This window comes from Trachemys scripta, chromosome 1 (assembly GCF_013100865.1).
Source record: "Trachemys scripta elegans isolate TJP31775 chromosome 1, CAS_Tse_1.0, whole genome shotgun sequence".
NCBI lineage: Eukaryota > Metazoa > Chordata > Testudines > Emydidae > Trachemys > Trachemys scripta.
The window spans coordinates 64,433,451-64,451,886 of NC_048298.1; the positions used below are offsets into that span (position 1 = coordinate 64,433,451).

General features: G+C 40.3%; 1 protein-coding gene across 1 annotated transcript in view; it reads right to left on the reverse strand.

The window, feature by feature from the left end:
* The window catches only part of PTPRR (protein tyrosine phosphatase receptor type R), a 204,042-nt gene that overhangs the window by 15,947 nt on the left and 169,659 nt on the right, over positions 1–18,436 (reverse strand). The window contains exons 9-12 of the mRNA XM_034771448.1: positions 10,492–10,571; positions 8,171–8,308; positions 2,114–2,224; positions 336–493 (exon numbers count right to left, since the gene is read on the reverse strand). Of these exons, the coding sequence (XP_034627339.1) occupies positions 336–493; positions 2,114–2,224; positions 8,171–8,308; positions 10,492–10,571 (487 nt within the window). The remainder of the gene's footprint in view (positions 1–335; positions 494–2,113; positions 2,225–8,170; positions 8,309–10,491; positions 10,572–18,436) is intronic.

An 18,436-nucleotide genomic window follows, 5' to 3' on the forward strand; every position in this document is an offset into this window, starting at 1 on the left:
AGACATAATCAATGCAAACTAACAGTTCAACCAGAATTTAGTAAAAGCATTGTGGAACTTTCTCTTAACCACTTCCAGAACGACCCTATTTGAAGAGGAAAGGGCCTTGTGATCTGAGGGCCTTTTCTGTAGTCAGCGGTGCTGGAGCCATTTTTATAGTGGGGGTGCTGAAGGTGGAAACCATGTATTTGGGTTATTATTACTACTACAAGCCAGGGGGCACAGCAGCACCCAATGCTCCCCTAGTTCCAGCACCTATGTCTGTAGCCCTACTATAAGAATTCCAAGCCATTGTGTTTTGCAGTAATTCTTTTAAGAAAACTGTAGTAGATTACCTGCAGTGCACAATTACAGGCCCTCTGCCAGCTGATGCCATCCTGTCCTCTTCCACATCCAGCATAAGCTGCAAAAGAGGCTGAGCACTATCTGGGGTTTTGTGGTCCGGCCAGGATGTGTACCAATAGTGTTTCACATTTTGGGACTGACTCCCTTGCTGGAAATAATGTAAAGATATCACTTATACACTTGTGAAGAACAATTTTGCAATTAATATATTAAATATAATATTAATATAATATTAATATAATCTTAATATATTAAACTTTAGACACAAGCATGTATGAAGGCAGAATTTGGCCCATTTACATACATTATCAAACCGAATACCAGTGATTATTTGGGGAATCCAACTGCTGATAAATTGCATACCTTGATATGGTGAAACAAGAAACTCTTTTCTGCTCCTATTTACACCAGATGGTTAGGGTCACCATAAGTCCTTATCAGCTGGGGATTGCCAGAGTGTAATGCACTCTGGCCAGACCTTCTCTCTGCTCTCTGCACAGTGGGATGTGAACAGAGGGGCTGGCATAGAAGGAGGAGTGCAGCAATGGGAGTGGAGTAAGGCCAGAGAATTTGGCCTTTAAATTGTATTCATATTCTTGACATTGTTTAATTTGTCCACTATCTGCTAAAAGACCTTATCATAAATACCAAGTAGGTCTTACATTAGAATTACAATACCCTAGACATATGAACACAGGAACTACCTTATTGGATTAGACTAGTAGCCCATCTTGTCCAGCATTCTGTTCCTAACAGTGGCTACTACCAGATGCTTCAGAAGCAGATGAAGGAACCTTATTGTGGACAATTATGGAATAACTTGCTTATAGGAGGAGTTTCTTCCTAACTCCAGACAGGTACTGTTTGGCTTATGCCCTGAAGCATCAAGATTATATCGCTTATATTTTTATCTTATCTAATGAACTCTGGGTGTTCTCATCATCCATATAAATATCTAATCCTTCTCTGAATCCTGTTAAATCCTGGGCCCCCGACTCTCACTTAAACTAAATTCCCTTTACATTGCTCTTAGGGTTGCCAGGTGCCCAGTTTTCGACTGGAAAGTCCGGTCAAAAAGGGGACCTGGCAGTGTTCAGTCAGATGTACTGACTGGACACCAAAAGCCCACTTATTGCAGGGCAGGGGTGCCAGGTCATTAAACTGCACCAGCCCCTACTCAGCCAGGGCTGCATCCTGCCTGCAGGCAGGCTCCTTGTCAGGCTGCAGTAGCTCCGGTCCCAGCCCCAAGCAGAGGGACCCAGTTGGGGGTGGGGGAAGGGAGGTGGAGACGATCCAGCTAGCGACAGGAAGAGGGGGGAAGAGGAGTGAGTATTGGGGGTGGGGTCTTGGGGAAGAGATGAGCAGGGGTGGGGCCTCGAGTGAAGTGGCGGGGAAGGGGCAGGGCCTCAAGGGAAGAGGCAGAGAAGGGGTGAGTCCTCAAGGGTCTGGATACCAGCAATTAGAAAGGTGACAACCCTAATTGCTCTGACAGTGTAAAGGGGCCTTAAAGTGAGTGTAACTTGACTGGGTGTAACTTTAAGGCCCCTTTACACTGCCAGAGTGATGTAAAATGGCCTTAGTATAAATGCTTCAGGCCCTAGATCTCAATTATACCTTGTGGCAGTGAGTTCCATAGGTTAGTTATGAATAGTGGAAAACCATGCCCCTTTTCAGTTTTAAATGTATTGCCTTTCAATTTCATTGAATATTCAACAGTGAAGTATTATACATATTGGAACATTTCCCCATAACAGCCATAGATCATTACCTTTAATGTAAGGTTGCGGACAGTATAGTTCTCACACTCTTGCACATCGTTAACGAGGACTTCAACTTTCCCATAGATCCCTCTTTTTTCTGGCCAATAGAGCACACATTTCTGAAAAGGAAATATCAGTGTGAATCTGGAAACTAATTACTTGATGCATGGGCAGGTGAAGCTTCCCCTTGGGGAGGCTAGCCCCCTGCCCGCCTCTTCCGGCCGAGGCCCCACCCTCACATGCTGCTCTCAGCCCCCCACCACATGGCCCTGACCAGGGCATGGGACTGAGAGCTTGGCCCCTCTCCCTGCCATGGCCCCGGGGTGGGGGGAGGCCTGAGAGCTTGACTGGGGTCATGGGGGGTAGCGGAGCTGAGAGCTTGGCCCCAGCCAGGGTCAAGCACTCAGCCTTGGCTGGGACTGCGGCAGAGTTCTAGACCCTGGCTGGAGCCCTGAGCCCCTCCCCCATTCCACCCCTTCTGCCCACAGCCTTGCCCATGGCCCCACCCCATTCCACCCCTTCCCCTGTGGCCCCGCCCTATTCCACACATGGCCCCGGCCCCGTTCCGCCCCCCACTCCACATCTTTCCCCCCGAAGCTCCGCCTGCCCCCCACTCGCTGCTCCTCCTCCCGCACTGCCCTGAGACCGGAAAAGCTCTGTGCCCCTGCTGCAGCTCCAGAGTGGTGGTGGTGAGTAAGAGCTCCTCCAGCCTGGGGGGCATGGCGGGGGAGATTTTTCAGGGGGCCCCAAATCTGCCATGCCTCGCCCCCCCCCCCCAGCAACATGAGGTTTGGGGAGGCTTAGCTTCCTCTGTCCTCCATTATATGCCACCTATGACTTGATGATACTGATATCAGATTCTTATCAGAACAGTATCTGTCTGAAAAGCACATATTGAAGCAATCAAGGTGATATTCACATATTGTGAAAGTCAGAAACATTCATGAGTAACAGGTTGCAGGCATCCTGATGAATGTTTTAGGGTCTAAGTTTTAGAATATGCCGAGCAGCCACAAATCCAGTTAAAGCATCTGCGTAAATCAGGCCCAATCTGTCTCAAGTTGGGCATTCAAAAACAGAAGTATCCAAAATCAGAGGCTATTTTTGAAAACTAGCCTTTAAAATCTTAATCCATTATACTGAACACTTGGAATAGTATTTTATACTTAAAAATTCAACTAAGTTTGACTGAAGAAAAATATTTTACACAAAAGATAAATTCAAAATCCAAGTTGGATTTTTGCAGGTACATTTTTATAAATGTACAGAGTGAAATCCTGAAGCCATTACTTGGTTTCTCTTCAGGCAAAAGTCCTAAATGGAACTTTTGCCTGTGTGAGGACTGAAACTGAGTAAAGGACTCAGAATTTCTCCCACTCCTACATAAGAATTGTATCCCTGGGCCCTGATGAACCAAAGCACCTAAACACAGACTTAAATCCATGCTTAAGCGCTTTGATAAACTGAAGCCTAAGAAAGAAGCGTCTATTCAATTTCTGAGCTGCAATGAAGATAAAAAGGTTATTCTCTTGCCTAAAATGCTTGAGTAAACCTATAAATATACAGCATTCTTATTGAACTAGTAAAGTGATATTCTCTTCCAGAAATGTACTTGCCAAGCATCTGTTCAAAGGCAGATGCAGAAACAGATAGTACTAACAATTCAAACTCTCCGGTGGAATACCATGTTTACCTGTAGCATAGCTACTATTCATTTCAAATACAGATCACATGAAATTTACAAAAAACATTTTAGTATCCAATACACAGAAAAAACCCTGAACCATAGAACAAACTATCCTACACCCATAGAAACCCACACGAGGAACTTTTTCTACTGTCACCAGCAACTCCTGATTCAAAGAACAATGTATATTCAGATAGCTGCTACTTAACAGCCCTCATTGCACAGCAAAATAAAATCATTGCTTTAATATCCTTCATTACCATGAAACACAATCTGTAGTATATACTGCTAAAACTGGAAAAAAATCAGTATAGTTCAATTTAAACATTGCAGTGAAATGCAAGACTTGACCATCAGGTAAGATCTTTAAATTTCTGGTGTACCTTATAACTCAATAGGTCATTGAGCTGAATGGAAACACTCTGGAGCATAAACGTTCTTCTAAAAAGAAATGCTCATTACCTTAATAATGTGAGATGTGTGGAAAGCACACTTTTTGTAACTGAAATTGCACTGAGTAATTTGACTGGTTTCATTCAAAGAAGAATCATCAGTTGCACTGTAAGACTTGCAGAGCTACCATACCTCTTAAATACTCTGTCTCTCTGAAGATGCCAAGAATGGCAAGAAAACACCCTAATAAATTTATAAGAAAAAAACGTTCAAAAGTTCAGCAGCCACACCATGTGACACATGGCCACTATCAACTATGCGATCTGAAAAGCATGCCCCTCCCTGGGAGTTTAGTTTTCATTGTTAATATGGGAAACAAAGTCTAAATATGCAGTTGCACCCTGACTATCAACAATGGCGCAGTCAGCTTCTGAACCTTCTTGATAAATGAGAATACTGTGTGCTACTCTCCAAAGACTTCAGGAACTCCTTATAAGTGTTTTTCTTGACTCTTTACCAGCACAGTAATTGGCAGCTTGCACTCTGTGGACAATGCAATTGGATTGTTAATTAAAACAATCCTCGGTTAATATCTCATCTACATTTAGTAAAATACAATGGCTTAATTTTAACAGTCTCCATGTCAGTTTTGAAAATACTCCTTGTCATGGTGGTAACAAAAGAGACCTGAAAACAGAGCTAGGATCAAATGGTTCAGGCACTTCCAAAAGTCAGATAACAGAGAAATGAACATATTTTGGAATGTATTGCAACAAATGGATGATATAGAAAACAAGAGGGGACAGAGATTGTCTTCAGACAATCTTGCAGAAACTCCACAGGTATACAAACATGAAAGAAGGAAATTGCCCGATGCCTACAATTGCACATGGCAAGAAAACTGGACCACAAGTTTTCATAGTACTCATCTTGATTAGGACAAGTATTTTTGAAAGCTGTTCGAAAACCACCCACTGGGTCATTCAAACAACTTCATAATCTTATTTCCGTGCAGAGAAAACTCTTAGTGTATTGGATATGGCTACTGTGTTTGTATACAGGGAGAGAGAGGAGTTCTCTGGTCCTTAATTGAGGTATAAAACGCTACGGAGCCCATCACTTTTCCTAGTGATATTGTATCTGCTCCCTGCCATTCATATTGGCCCCTTTTTAATTTTCCTTTATAGGCGCCCACCTAATTAAATGCTTTCTAAACATATGCCTGGGAATGAGTGGGTCTTGCAGTCATCACGTTAATAATTACAGGTGAGATTTTCAAAAGTGTCTAAGATTTCTAGAAACACAAGTGCCATTGACTTTCCATAGGACTGGTGCTCCTAATTCTCTTAAAAAGCAACAGAGGGTCCTGTGGCACCTTTGAGACTAACAGAAGTACTGGGAGCATAAGCTTTCGTGGGTCAGAACCTCACTTCTTCAGATGTCTTGCATCCTAGCTCTGTCTTGCATCTGAAGAAGTGAGGTTCTGACCCACGAAAGCTTATGCTCCCAGTACTTCTGTTAGTCTCAAAAGTGCCACAGGACCCTCTGTTGCTTTTTACAGATTCAGACTAACACGGCTACCCCTCTGATACTAATTCTCTTAGGCACTTCTGAAAATCTCCCCCTATTTTCAGTCCACTCCTGCAGTACTTATACATGGTGGGAGACTCAGAGCTTTAAAACTAGTTCTATACCTTTCCTCCTTTTCCCACCCTCTCACTCACAACCTTTATATGTATTTCTGATAGAAGCAGCTTCTTAAAACCAACTTAAATTATGATAAACACAAAAGGTGCAACAAATACATATAGAGTAATATGGGCCAAATTATCTGCTGGAATAACTGCACTGAAGTCAATGGTGGCATGATAACAGCAGAAACTTTGTCTCTATATTGTTAAGTGTGGGCCTGATTCTGCCTCTGTTACTCATGTAAAGTAGCACCTTATGCCACAAGATGTCCCAGGGAGTGATGTCACATGAATAAGGCTGACAGAAACTGGCCCTAAGGAAGCCTGGGTTGGCTGTACATGGTATGTAGTGGGGAAAAATACTTCATTGACAGAACAAGCAGTTCTTAATAAAACCCCACATTTGTGCTGTAATATGCATAGCCTGGATCACCCACCACAAGCAGTAATGAAGACTCCTGAAAGCTTCTGAACCCTGACTTTTCACAGCCGAAATGTTCACGTTCAGCATAATGTTATTCAGCACAGGAGGAATGGGGCCTACATACAAGATTTGCATATTGGAAGGCTGAAAGAGATGGGGGATGCTGCTTTTGAACATCTGTGTGTTTTATAAACAAACCTCCCTGAAAATGATGGGTATGCTTCAGAGAACAAAGGGGCAAAAAATTACAATGCTATTTTGCCAGATAGCAGCTATTTTGTCTTCTTTGCAGGCAGTAAATATTTTACTAAAAAAAGTTAATATATTGTTTTCTTCTCTTTAGTAAGTAAAATCCCGAACAATTCAGTTTACAATCATCAGGCAGTTCTTAACATTTCTTCCTAGAGTTGTTCATTAGAATGTCAGAACAGTTCATGTAAACACAGACCTTCTCCAAGTAGCCTGGGAACACTAAAGATGTCTCACCCTCTTTTATTAGGAGGAAATTACTACTGTCAGTCCACAACAATGCTGATAAACACTAGTGTGGCAGGCCTGAGCAATTCAGGTAAACACAGGGTTTCCTGATATGTTGGAAACCATTAGACATGTCTTTCAAGTCATTCTTCTCACACAGTGTTAGAAGTAAGTGTTTAAAAATTCAGTATTTCCTTAGTTGAATATTTGTTATTCTGTTATTGGGGCGAGTTTTCAAAAGTATTCTGATAATGAAAGTTATCCAGACATTGGTTTGGCTGGTCTACAGTATCAAAATGGGGCCTGGTGTGGAAATGTGGGATATTTACAGCACAGATCTATGTTATGTAGCTTTCCTGTTTGATATGCTATAAACATAGTATGCTCAGCTCCAAACTCAGAGAGAAAAAGGGCCAGATTGGGGGAGTACATGTAGAAGGGAAGGTATAATCAGCATTCTTCCCACCTGTATCCCCTCCACCAGAGACCAGCCACAATTAAAGGCCCCGCACTCTCAGGGTGAAATTCACTCCATACAGAAGGCCTGTGCACCACTTATGTCTCATTTAAGCCTTTAAAATAGGATTAAATAGAATTTAAGTGATGCATATACTTTGTGCTGGTCCTCTACACAAAGGTGATTTTCACCCGCAGTACCTTAAGCAGTTGATTGGTGTTCTTGTACCATGATGGAGAACCTGACATCAATTTGTACAAATATTAAATAAAGATAAAATAGGTAGGTGGGAGTCCATCCAAAAGTCACAGAAAATATAACAGGCCTTATCTGGCCTTAGCAATTAATGAGCAATGGTCACATATTCTCAGTGTTAATGTAAGGAACTATATATTTTCATACTGGCTAGATGTGACGCTACTATTGACTAAATGCTCCCAAAATGTATTTCTCAACATGAACTAGGTTGTTTTGTAAAACCTGGGATGGATTCTTTAGGAGTTGTCTTTGTTTGTTCCAAAGTGCAGGTCTGGAACTTGGAGGTGGAATCTTCCCTGGACATTACAGCATCCAAAAGAAGAAAATATTTTATATATATAATAAAAATTTAACAGGTAATGATCCCAAATGTACAAATGCTATCTAACAATATATGGAGTGTTTCTCATAATGACCACCCCTCAGCCTCCATGAATATGCTGGGATATGCTCTATACATCTCTTGAGATTGCTATATAATGCTATATCTAATTATCTATCTTAGGTTTTTCCATAATGACCATCACCATAACATTTAAGAGCTGGTTATCTGCTGGTATCATATCTACTATGAGGTTCTTTCTACAAAGGACCTTATATACTGTGAGATGTATAGCCAGCCTCATTTACAATACAACCACTGGAGTAATTTCTTGATTTAGCCAGTTGATATCATACCTCATTTTTTTCTTTCAGCTTTGTGATCATAACAATGACAGGGCTGTCTTCCTGCCAAACCATCTGCCAGAAATCATTCACGGTATTAATCATGGGACCCTGAGTTGCAATGAAGGACTTCTCCTTGCCACCGTAACCCTGGTTTAGAAACAGACACAGAAGTATTTGATTTAAAGTCATGCCATGCACAGAGACCTTAGGTGAAAGTTCCAAAGAAAGAAATGGGAATCTAGACCACAAGATAAATTAAAACTGAAAGCCTGCATGGCCTGGTACAGCTGGTCAAAAATTGTCCAGTGGAAGAGTTTTCTGTTGGAAAATTCTAATTTGATGTAACCAAAATATTCCACTGCAATGTGCTGATTTTGTTGAAACTTCCCTGCCTGCCTGGTTTCCTGCCAGCCTGCCCAGCTCCCTGGTTTCCTGGCCTGCCTGCTTGGCTGCCCAACTTGTCAAGTTCCTTGTTTGGTGGGCAGGTGGGCTTCCTGGCTCCCTGGTAGTTGGCTCTCCATCTGCCCAACTTGTTGGCTCCATGCCTGGTATCTGGGCTGCCTCTCTCTGCTTGGCTCCATAGTGGCTGGCTCCCTCGTTGCCTGACAACTTGGCTGCCCAACTCCCAGACTGCTTGGTCACCTTGCTGGGCAAATGGTGAGCTTCTCTGTTTCCCAGTCCCTAAACAGATTGTTCCATTTCACATGAAATTCCTCAAAGTAAATATTTTGTGCTGATGTAGAATGAAACAAAATGAAACATTGACACTGCAGAATTTCCCATGAAATGGAAATTCCCTTTTCTGGCCAGCTCTACCTGTTAGTTAGTATTTCTGCCATATTCAAAGGATGATTATGTTAGCAACAGGCCATAAAAAACAAATGAGAGAACAGAATAGAAATATGAAACTAAATAGTACCATGAAGATTTATGAAGGGAAAAGAGATTTTGAATACATAAATCCTTACAGACTCAGAAGCTCCAATTTATATTTGCTAAGTAGAAAATGCCTCTGAGACCTTATATGTGGGACATTCTATCAGGATAGCGCGAACCTTGAGAGACACTGAAAATTATAAGCAAGCAAAGGAAAGAAGGAGTGAATGCGGAAATGAATGAGTCATGCCTGTATTCATCTTTATCATGTGAAAAGGAAAACTTGTGAACTTGTACACTGAACTTGGGACCAGCACTAAAGAAGGAGTTCTTTTGACCTTGTTGGCCAGAGAAGGCTGTGGCAACCTCAAAAAGGAATGAATTATTAAAGAATAAAATGATTGGCAGAGCCAGAGATTGTAACTTTGTTTCTCTCTTCAGTGAAACCATCTCCACAACCGCAGGGACAATGGAGCAATCCATTGACTTACCCATTACACAGAACAATGCGGCCGATCCTCAGCTGGTATAAATTATCATAGCTGTATTGAGTGATATGCCCCAACATCTCTTGTCAATGACAGGTGTATCAGAATGTTCAGACAGTCAAGAATACTGAAGTGTCTAAGGTGCTTTACAATATACTGTAAGTTCGTGTGAAATTTAATTTACTCACCGTTACATTTTTTTGAAATCATTGACAATGTTACCAGTGTCAGCAATATGAAACACCATGGTACTTCATCCCCTGGAGGGAATGAATACCTCACATGACTCAATACATGTCCTAATTTCTCTCACTGATTTAAAAGCAGTATTGATGCTCTTTAAATGGAAGCATTCTCCTTAACTATAATGATGTCTGTGATGCAAAGCCTTGACAGTACAGATGTAAAGTGAGGAATGGGTGTATGTGTGTATATATATATATATATATATATATATATATATATATATATATATATATATATATATATGTGTGTGTGTGTGTATATATTTATGTATTGCTATTTTAAAAAAGCAGAATTACTTCTTTTATGGAGTAGAATGGAGTGAGGTTCTGGAACAACTTCCCATTAGGAGTAGTGGGGGCAAACAACCTAACTAGTTTTAAGATGCAGCTTGATGCTAAATTTATGAATGGGATTATATAGTGGGGCTGGCTGCAACAGGAGTGGACTGGACTTGAGGACAGGAGGTCCCTTCCAGAGCTATGTCCTATATAACTATAGGTTAAACACGTACATAACTCTTGGGTGCTTTATTATAAACACCCCATTGGGACCACTTTATCTCACCAATAGTGAGAGAGAGGTAGGGTAGACTTTATCCTTATATCATACGAGGTGAAGTCGACAGAAATAAAAGGAGAGTGGAGCCCTAACAGAATCAACTATTCAGCTGGAAAACAGAATACTGTCTCAGGAGCACACAAAGAATGCATGTTTACTTACCCTAATGTAGTTAGCATTTATGTAGGTGCTCAAGGAGTCAGCTGGATTCTTTGGTTTCAAACACACTCTGCTTAGCGGATCTAAGAGGTCAGAAAAGATGGAAATTGAAAAGAAAATCACAAAGAGAAGATTTCTACTGAGAATTGCAGAAGTAAATCAAAGACTAGTTGGAGCAAAATAATCTACCATTATCTCGGTGCTGCATTTTGCATTTTTGGTAAAATTCACTCCTGTATGGTGTACAAAATACCTAAACATCCTGTAAGTCCAATTAACACCTGTGTTCTGAGGGCTTAAGTGAGCCTTAAATCAGGCAAAGGCATTGTGTTGATCCTTCTGCACAGGGTGAATTGTCTTTTTGTATAAAAGGAATGTTCACTGTAACTCAACATACAAACATTCCATTTGAATAGGTGTCTTGTATCTGGAGAAATGTATAGCCAAACTATAAGAATGTTTTCCTTCAATTGCCTATTATTTTGGGGCAACTCCTATTCCCAACTTCCTCCATGGCCTTGGAGGGTCCTAGCTGGCCTGGGACAGAAGCAATTCTGTTGAGCACAGGGCTGATGGGATGCTAAGTCCCTAAACAGGGAATTTTAAATCTCTTGTGCACCATGGAGCTGTGCTCATGGGGAATCTCTTCACCCTAGGGGGTTTGAACTGGGGCCAGAAATTTCTCAGTTACATAGATCTACTCAACAGTCCTCTCACAAAAAGACACAGGGAGGAGGGTGCATAGGAACACACACTGTAACTGCCTAGCAGCTACTACGTTACCCTTCTCCACTCATTTTCTACAAAACTGTAGTCCCTTCAACCAAATCAAACGGAAACCGTGTTCTCTCACATCTGGGGTGAAAAAAAGGAAACTTTTCTCTGGCAGATTGTTTAGACAAATAAAATAAAAAAAGCAGCTGTTTGAAGTTACCATATCTACTCTGTTGGAAATAGTCCCTGGAGAGATGATTAGTGGGTGGAGTCCAAGGGAGGTGTACAAAGGTGTATGCATGTTGAATTGTGGAACCAGCACATTTATGTTATTTTATCTGTTGGTAAAATCTAGTATTCTCACAGCATTGCATTTGGGGTTATAGTCTATATCTTCGTATAGAACAAAAGGGACAGTGGGCCTGATCCCGTACATGCTATATGCTTATCTCCCATTGAAATCAATGGGAATCCGTTGCTTGGAGCCACAGCAGGGTTTAGGACCATGTTTTATAAAATATACTTCTCAGTATATGAAACTGCATTTATGTCCTTCAGTTCAGGCTACAGTACAAGCAGGAAGGCTTTCTCATTTCGGTGCTCGGAGAGTAAAATGAACCCTAGTTAGCCTGTGTTAAAAATGTCTCTGTGTGCCTTCCCAAACCTCTTCACGTAGAGATTTTTTTTTCTTTCCCTTAACCACAGGAGGACAGGAAACCTCTCATTCCTTTTCAGTACAGAGTGATTATTAGCCATTTCCACAAACGCCTTAGGCTACATGGCCTTGGAAAAACACCCACTTCCTTTAGCTTTCACAATGCCTATGATCCTGATGTAGCCTGACCTTTACCCTAAAAATGCTCTTAGAAGAAGACTCTACCTCCAGGCTGTTTAAATATTTTTCATGCTGAATTTCCCCAGATTTTAATGGATCACTAACTATTTTATTAAGATCCTTTTTATGATTCCAATCAACTAAGTGACCACTTTTTAAAAATCATAATGTTGCATACATTAACAATCACTCCCAGATATTGACTGTTTAGAAAATGGATATATGGTATCTATGCAACTTTGTTGAAGGAGCAGTGGGCATTACTCTGTTATTCTCAAGTGGGAGTCGTTAAATTACCCATGTTAGTGATCTTTTAGACAAGAATGGTAGAGACTCGGGATCTGGTGGCATGACAGCGGACATATCTTACGGGGTGGTGGTGATGCCAAATTCATTAACATTTGTAAAACACTTTGAGATACACAAGATGAAAACGCTGAGTATTATAATTATGAATGTCTGCAGGTGGAAGTGGCATTTAAACAAAGGACCCCATCTTGTACTCTTTACGGAGGTAAAATTACCATTGCCTTCTATCATGTTCCTCAGTAACATATGGGAAGCTCCTACTTTCTCCGTCTTTAAGAAATTACTAGTATCCCATTTTTGTCATGAAGCATGCAAGCTTCAAAGGTCATATCCCACTCTATATATGTCCTGGCTTGTATGCTCTTTTTTCTCCCTCCTCTTTTTTTGTATACCTTTAGACTGTAAGACCTCTGGGTATCAGGCTATATTATCATTTACAATATACTTCACATGATTACTACTAATAAATCATTCATTAATATTGTCCCTAGTCCTAACTCCCTTACTCAACAGATGTTCTGAAATGTGCGAAAGGCTCTTTTCAAGGTACTGATCTTTAGGAACCAAAAAAGAGAAATTTGTTTACACATCTGCTTAATTCTGCAGACTCAGAAGTCTCACAAAACTTTGGATAGACACCTAACCTTTTAAGAGTCATCTATCCCTAATTATTTTGCCCCTGTTTGCTCATGGAATTGATACGTTTTGGGGGTAGCTGACATTATTTGGCTAATATTATAAGGTGGAATTTGAAAATATTGTATGAGTTGTGGATCTTTATTCATGCAGCAAATTTTATAATTGGTTCAAAATTCCAGTTGTATAAAACACCTGTAAACCATGCATAATCTTTTATCACATCTGAATCACTTTCCAAACTACCAACATATTGCTCACTGGAAAAATATCTCATTGATTCAAGATATGTAAATATATGCATGTTTTATAGCCTATCCCAGTGCTATAAAGTAAAGATTTAATTATATTCCACATGTAAAAGTGATCATTCCTACATGCTCAAAAATAATGCTAACCTCATTTGCATTTAGGTTTTATATTGATACAACTTTAGATTTGCCAATTTTGGTTGGATGTATTCCTGGAGGTTTCATCACATGACATAATCTTTAATTAAAGATTCATTTTAATTCCTGGGGACTCCAGGACAATCCTGGAGGGTTGGCAACCCTATACTGAACACTGCTTAACTATTAGGGTATGGTTGGCTGTACCCAGATTAATTTATTGATTCAGGTGAACATAAAAAACTGCCTTGATGCATCTGTGCTGAAATGTTTTTTCCTTCCACTAAAAAAATTATGAATCTTTTAGAGTCTGCTCACAATCCTATTGACTTTAAAAGGGAGCAGGATCGGAGAAATAATGATAGAACACAATCAATATCAGAACTGTAGTAAAAGCTCAAGGGAGAAAGAGGATTTTCAGCTTCAAAAGAATTGTTTCATGGCATCCAGAGACGACCCGTGGCTGACGATGGGCGGGGGGTGGGGCAGAGAGAGAGAAGCCAGCTTCAGCAGTGTTACTGAGCATGCTCAGTCCGTGTGAGCATGCTCAATACAAGCCAAGCAGCAAATCTGGGGGTCACATGACCCCAGATGCCCTCCCCCATGCGTCACCTCTGATGGCATCTGTTTATAAACCGGCACAAAGAAGCACTTCGTTCACTTGATTTAAATTTAAGTTTAAAAAAATTATTGTCTTTGAACTTGGGGATACTTTAAAATATCATTGTAAAACTCTTAGCATAGGGGTGGCCAACTTGAGCCTGAGAAGGAGCCAGAATTTACCAATGTACATTACCAAAGAGCCACAGTAATACGTCAGAAGTCACCCCTCCCACAAACTCCCCCCCCCATCTCCCAGCGCCTCCCACCCACCGGCAGCCCCGCTGATCAGCGCCTTCCCCTCCCTCCCCACACCTCCCAATCACCTGTTTCGTGGTGTGCAGGAGGCTCTGGGAGGGCGGGGGAGGAGCGAGGGCATGGCAGGCTCAGGGGAGGAGGCAGGAAGGGGTGGAGTAGGGGCAGGGCCTGTGGCAGAGCCCGGGGTTGAGCACTCCCTGGAACAATGGAAAGTTGGCACCTGTAGCTCCAGCCCCAGAGTAGGTGCCTATACAAGGAGCCGCATATTAACTTCTGAAGAGCCGCAGGTTGGCCACCCCTATCTAGCGTTTTCTAGGCCTCTTACAGTGAAATTCTAGTGTTAGTCTAGCAGCACTGAGTATTTTATTCTGCAATTGAAAAATCTTTCCTTAAAAGTATCTTGGATCAGCTATAATTATAATTTTCTATTAAGAAATAAATTTCATTAGATATTCATTACACTTCATATTGAAGAATAGGACAAAATAGTGTTTATTCATGCCAACCTACCCCAAGGCAGTCTGTCACTTAATAGCTTGACAGAATTATTTCTTAGAAAATGAGAAACTTCTCAGCAGTACAAAGGGTGGATGCCAGAACATGGACATTTTCAGGAGAAAATTAATCATTTCAAACATCAATTATCACTACAGGTGCCCTAGTTCAAGAGACGCACCCAGTGCTTGGAATGGAAAAGCTGACACAAGAGTACTAAGTAGTAGGTTGATATCATCTGAGCAGGAAACTGGGAAGTCTGTTCTATTAAGCCATTCAAATAATTTCCAAACCCTTGGGGTCTGGGAGTGGATCATTTGTGTATTTATCAGAATGTGCCTGGATCCCCAAAATATCTTCTGTAGAAGAGCACAAGGCATTTCTTTTGAATTAATACATGACCAATCTGTTATCCTCATTTTCTCTTGATTTCTGTAAAAGGCAATTACAAAATATCTGTCTGAGACTCTAGCTGTTGTGCAGTGCACGTCAACTAAAAGTGCATACAGAAGTTAAAGATACCTTTTCCAATTACAATGAAAGTGAAAATACAAAAGCATTCAGATTCTTAAGAGTCATTGACTACTGCTACACTGTAGCTACCCAATTCAAATACAAACTAGAGTGTAATTTAATGCACTGTATCTACAGGGTACATTCTGTGGGTGTATACACAATGTAGCAGCAGGAGATTTAACACTCAGAATTATATGAAGAGAGAATGCATTATTTTGTTAAGGGGTTGGCATATAAACAGATTGGAGGCATTGGATGAAATTCTGGCCCAAATGAAGTCAATGGGAATTTAGTGTATATCCTGTTTATATTGGGCTAAATTCAGGAGGTAGTTTTCTGGACTTTCAGTATGGAAGTTACACCAACTTAGACTCATTTACCAATGTGTAACTTACAACCTTGTATACAGTACCTCTGTATATGGCCCACTGACCATAATGGGTGAAATGCTGGGCCTCTTGAGGTGAATGAGGGTTTTGCCATTGACTTCAGGGGGCTCAGAATTTCACCCAATGTGTTTTGTTTCCAAAAATATATCAGATCCCTGACAAAATAATACTTTTGATGGCCAACATCTTTCATTAATTTGCCTGAAAATCCCTTTTACAGTGTGATCAAACTATAATTCAGTTAGGTGTACAGAGAACATTCTTATCATTTAGAATGTGTGAAATGCATAGAATATACTTTGCTCAGGATTACTGCACTGAGCAAAGTGTATGACCGCACATGACTGCAAAGATCTTATTGCTAGAGCTGGCTGGAAAATAGAATTTCAGTTTCATGGGAAATGTCAACATTTTTAATTTTTTTTTCATTTTGAATTGTAACAAAAAGCTAGAATTTAGAAATTTCCCATGGAATAGAAATTCTGGTGGATTCTGATTCAGAACCATAGAAACATTTCATTTCAGACTGTTGTATATAATCAAAAAGTATAATAAAATTAATGTAGTATAATAAAAAAGTCAAAATGCAATGAAATAAAATACAAGTAAAACATTCCAACATCACAGAAATGAAATGAGAAAGTCAAAACAAATAATTTTTACTTTCTTCCAGCAAAAATTTCATCGAAAATTCTATGTTCCCACAAAATTCTTCTATGTCAACGGAATTGTATTTTTGATGGAAAACTGTTCCATCAGAAAATGTTGACTAGCTCAATTTATAATGAAGTAATTCTTACTATTATGGGAAATGCATCACATGAAACCACAGAAGCAATACAAGAAATTAACAACAATAATGTTAACAGCAACTCTGAGATAGTAGTATAAGGGCAGTTATCTGGCTAAAAGAGATGGATTCCAACAATGCCACAAACCAGTAGTAGAAGAAAAGGAGCAAGAGAAAGAGAACCAGTATAAATGAATGACTAGTAGAGAAGATTTGAGGGCACATTGGTTCATTTAGTCTGAATCACTCAGTGTTAGACAGTAAAGGATTTGCAATAAGGTTCTCTTACTCATTGAGGGTGCAGTGCTGCAGTCACAGAACTTGACTAGACAGAACTCAGTGGGAGTTCTAGAGTCATAGAGTTTAAGGCCAGAAGTGACCATTAGATCATCTAGTCTGGTCTCCTGTATATCACAAGCCACCAACACCACCCTGCACTCACACACTTACCCAACAACTGAAATGAGACCAAAATATTACAGCCCACAGGAGACTAGGTTATTATGTGTCATAAGCAGAGAATAGGCGGGACCAAGGTGCAACAGTGCCCAAGGTCCCCTCAAGGCCACAGTTCTGCATGTGTAAAGCTTGCAGGATTGGTCCCTCACTGTAGATAGAATACAGATAAGTTATTTAAATTAGGGCTGTCAAGCTATTAAAAAAATTAATCACGATTAATCATGCTGTTAAATAAGAATAGAATACCATTTATTTAAATATTTTTAGATGTTTTCTACATTTTCAAATATATTGATTTCAATCACAACACAGAATACAAAATGTACAGTGCTCACTTTATATTTGTTTTTCATTACAAATATTTGCACTGTAAAAAAATAGTATTTTGTATTCCCCCATTACAAGTACTGTAGTGCAAACTCTTTATCATGAAAGTTGTACAAAAATAACTGCATTCAAAAACAAAACAATGTAAAACTATAGAGTCTACAAGTCCACTCAGTCCTACTTCTTGTTCAGCTAATCACGCAGACAAACAAGTTTGATTACTATTTACAGGAGATAATGCTGCCCATTTCTTGTTTACAATGTCACTTGAAAGTGAGAACAGGTGTTGGCATGGCACTACTGTAGCCAGCATCGCAAGATATTTACATGCCAGATGCGCTAAAGATACATATGTCCCTTCATGCTTCAACCATTCCAGAGGACGTGTCCATGCTGATGATCGGTTCTGCTCGATAACGTTCCAAAGCAGTGCAGATGGACGCATGTTCATTTTCATCATCTGAGTCAGATGCCACCAGCAGACCACTGATTTTCTTTATTGGTGGTTCGGGTACTGTAATTTCTGCATCAGGGTGTTGCTCCTTTAAGACTTCTGAAAGCATGTTCCCCACCTCATCCCTCTCAGATTTTGGAAGGCACTTCAGATTCTTAAACCTTGGGTTGAGTGCTGTAGCTATATTTAGAAATTTCACATTGGTATCTTCTTTGCGTTTTGTCAAATCTGCAGTGAAATTGTTCTTAAAATGAACAACATGTGTTGGGTCATCATCCAAGACTGCTATAACATGAAATATAAGGCAGCAGGTAAAACAGAGGAGGAGACGTACAATTCTCCACCAAGGAGTTCAGTCACAAATTTAATTAACACATTATTTTTTTAACAAGCATCATCGGCATGGAAGCACCTCCTCTGGAATGGTGGCTGAAGCATGAAGGGGCATATGAATGTTTAGTATATCTGGCACGTAAATACTTTGCAATGCCAGCTACAAAAGTGCCATGCGAACACCTGTTTTCACTTTCAGGTGACATTGTAAATAAGAAGCGGGCAGCATTATCTCCTGTAAATGTAAACAAACTTGTTTGTCTTAATGACTGGTTCAACAAGAAGAAGGACTAACTGGACTTGTAGGCTCTGAAGTTTTACATGGTTTTGTTTTTGAGTGCAGTTAGGTAACATATATTTGTACGATGTACTTTCACGATAAAGAGACTGCACTACCGTATTTGTATGAGGTGAATTGAAAAATACTATTTCTTTTATCGTTTT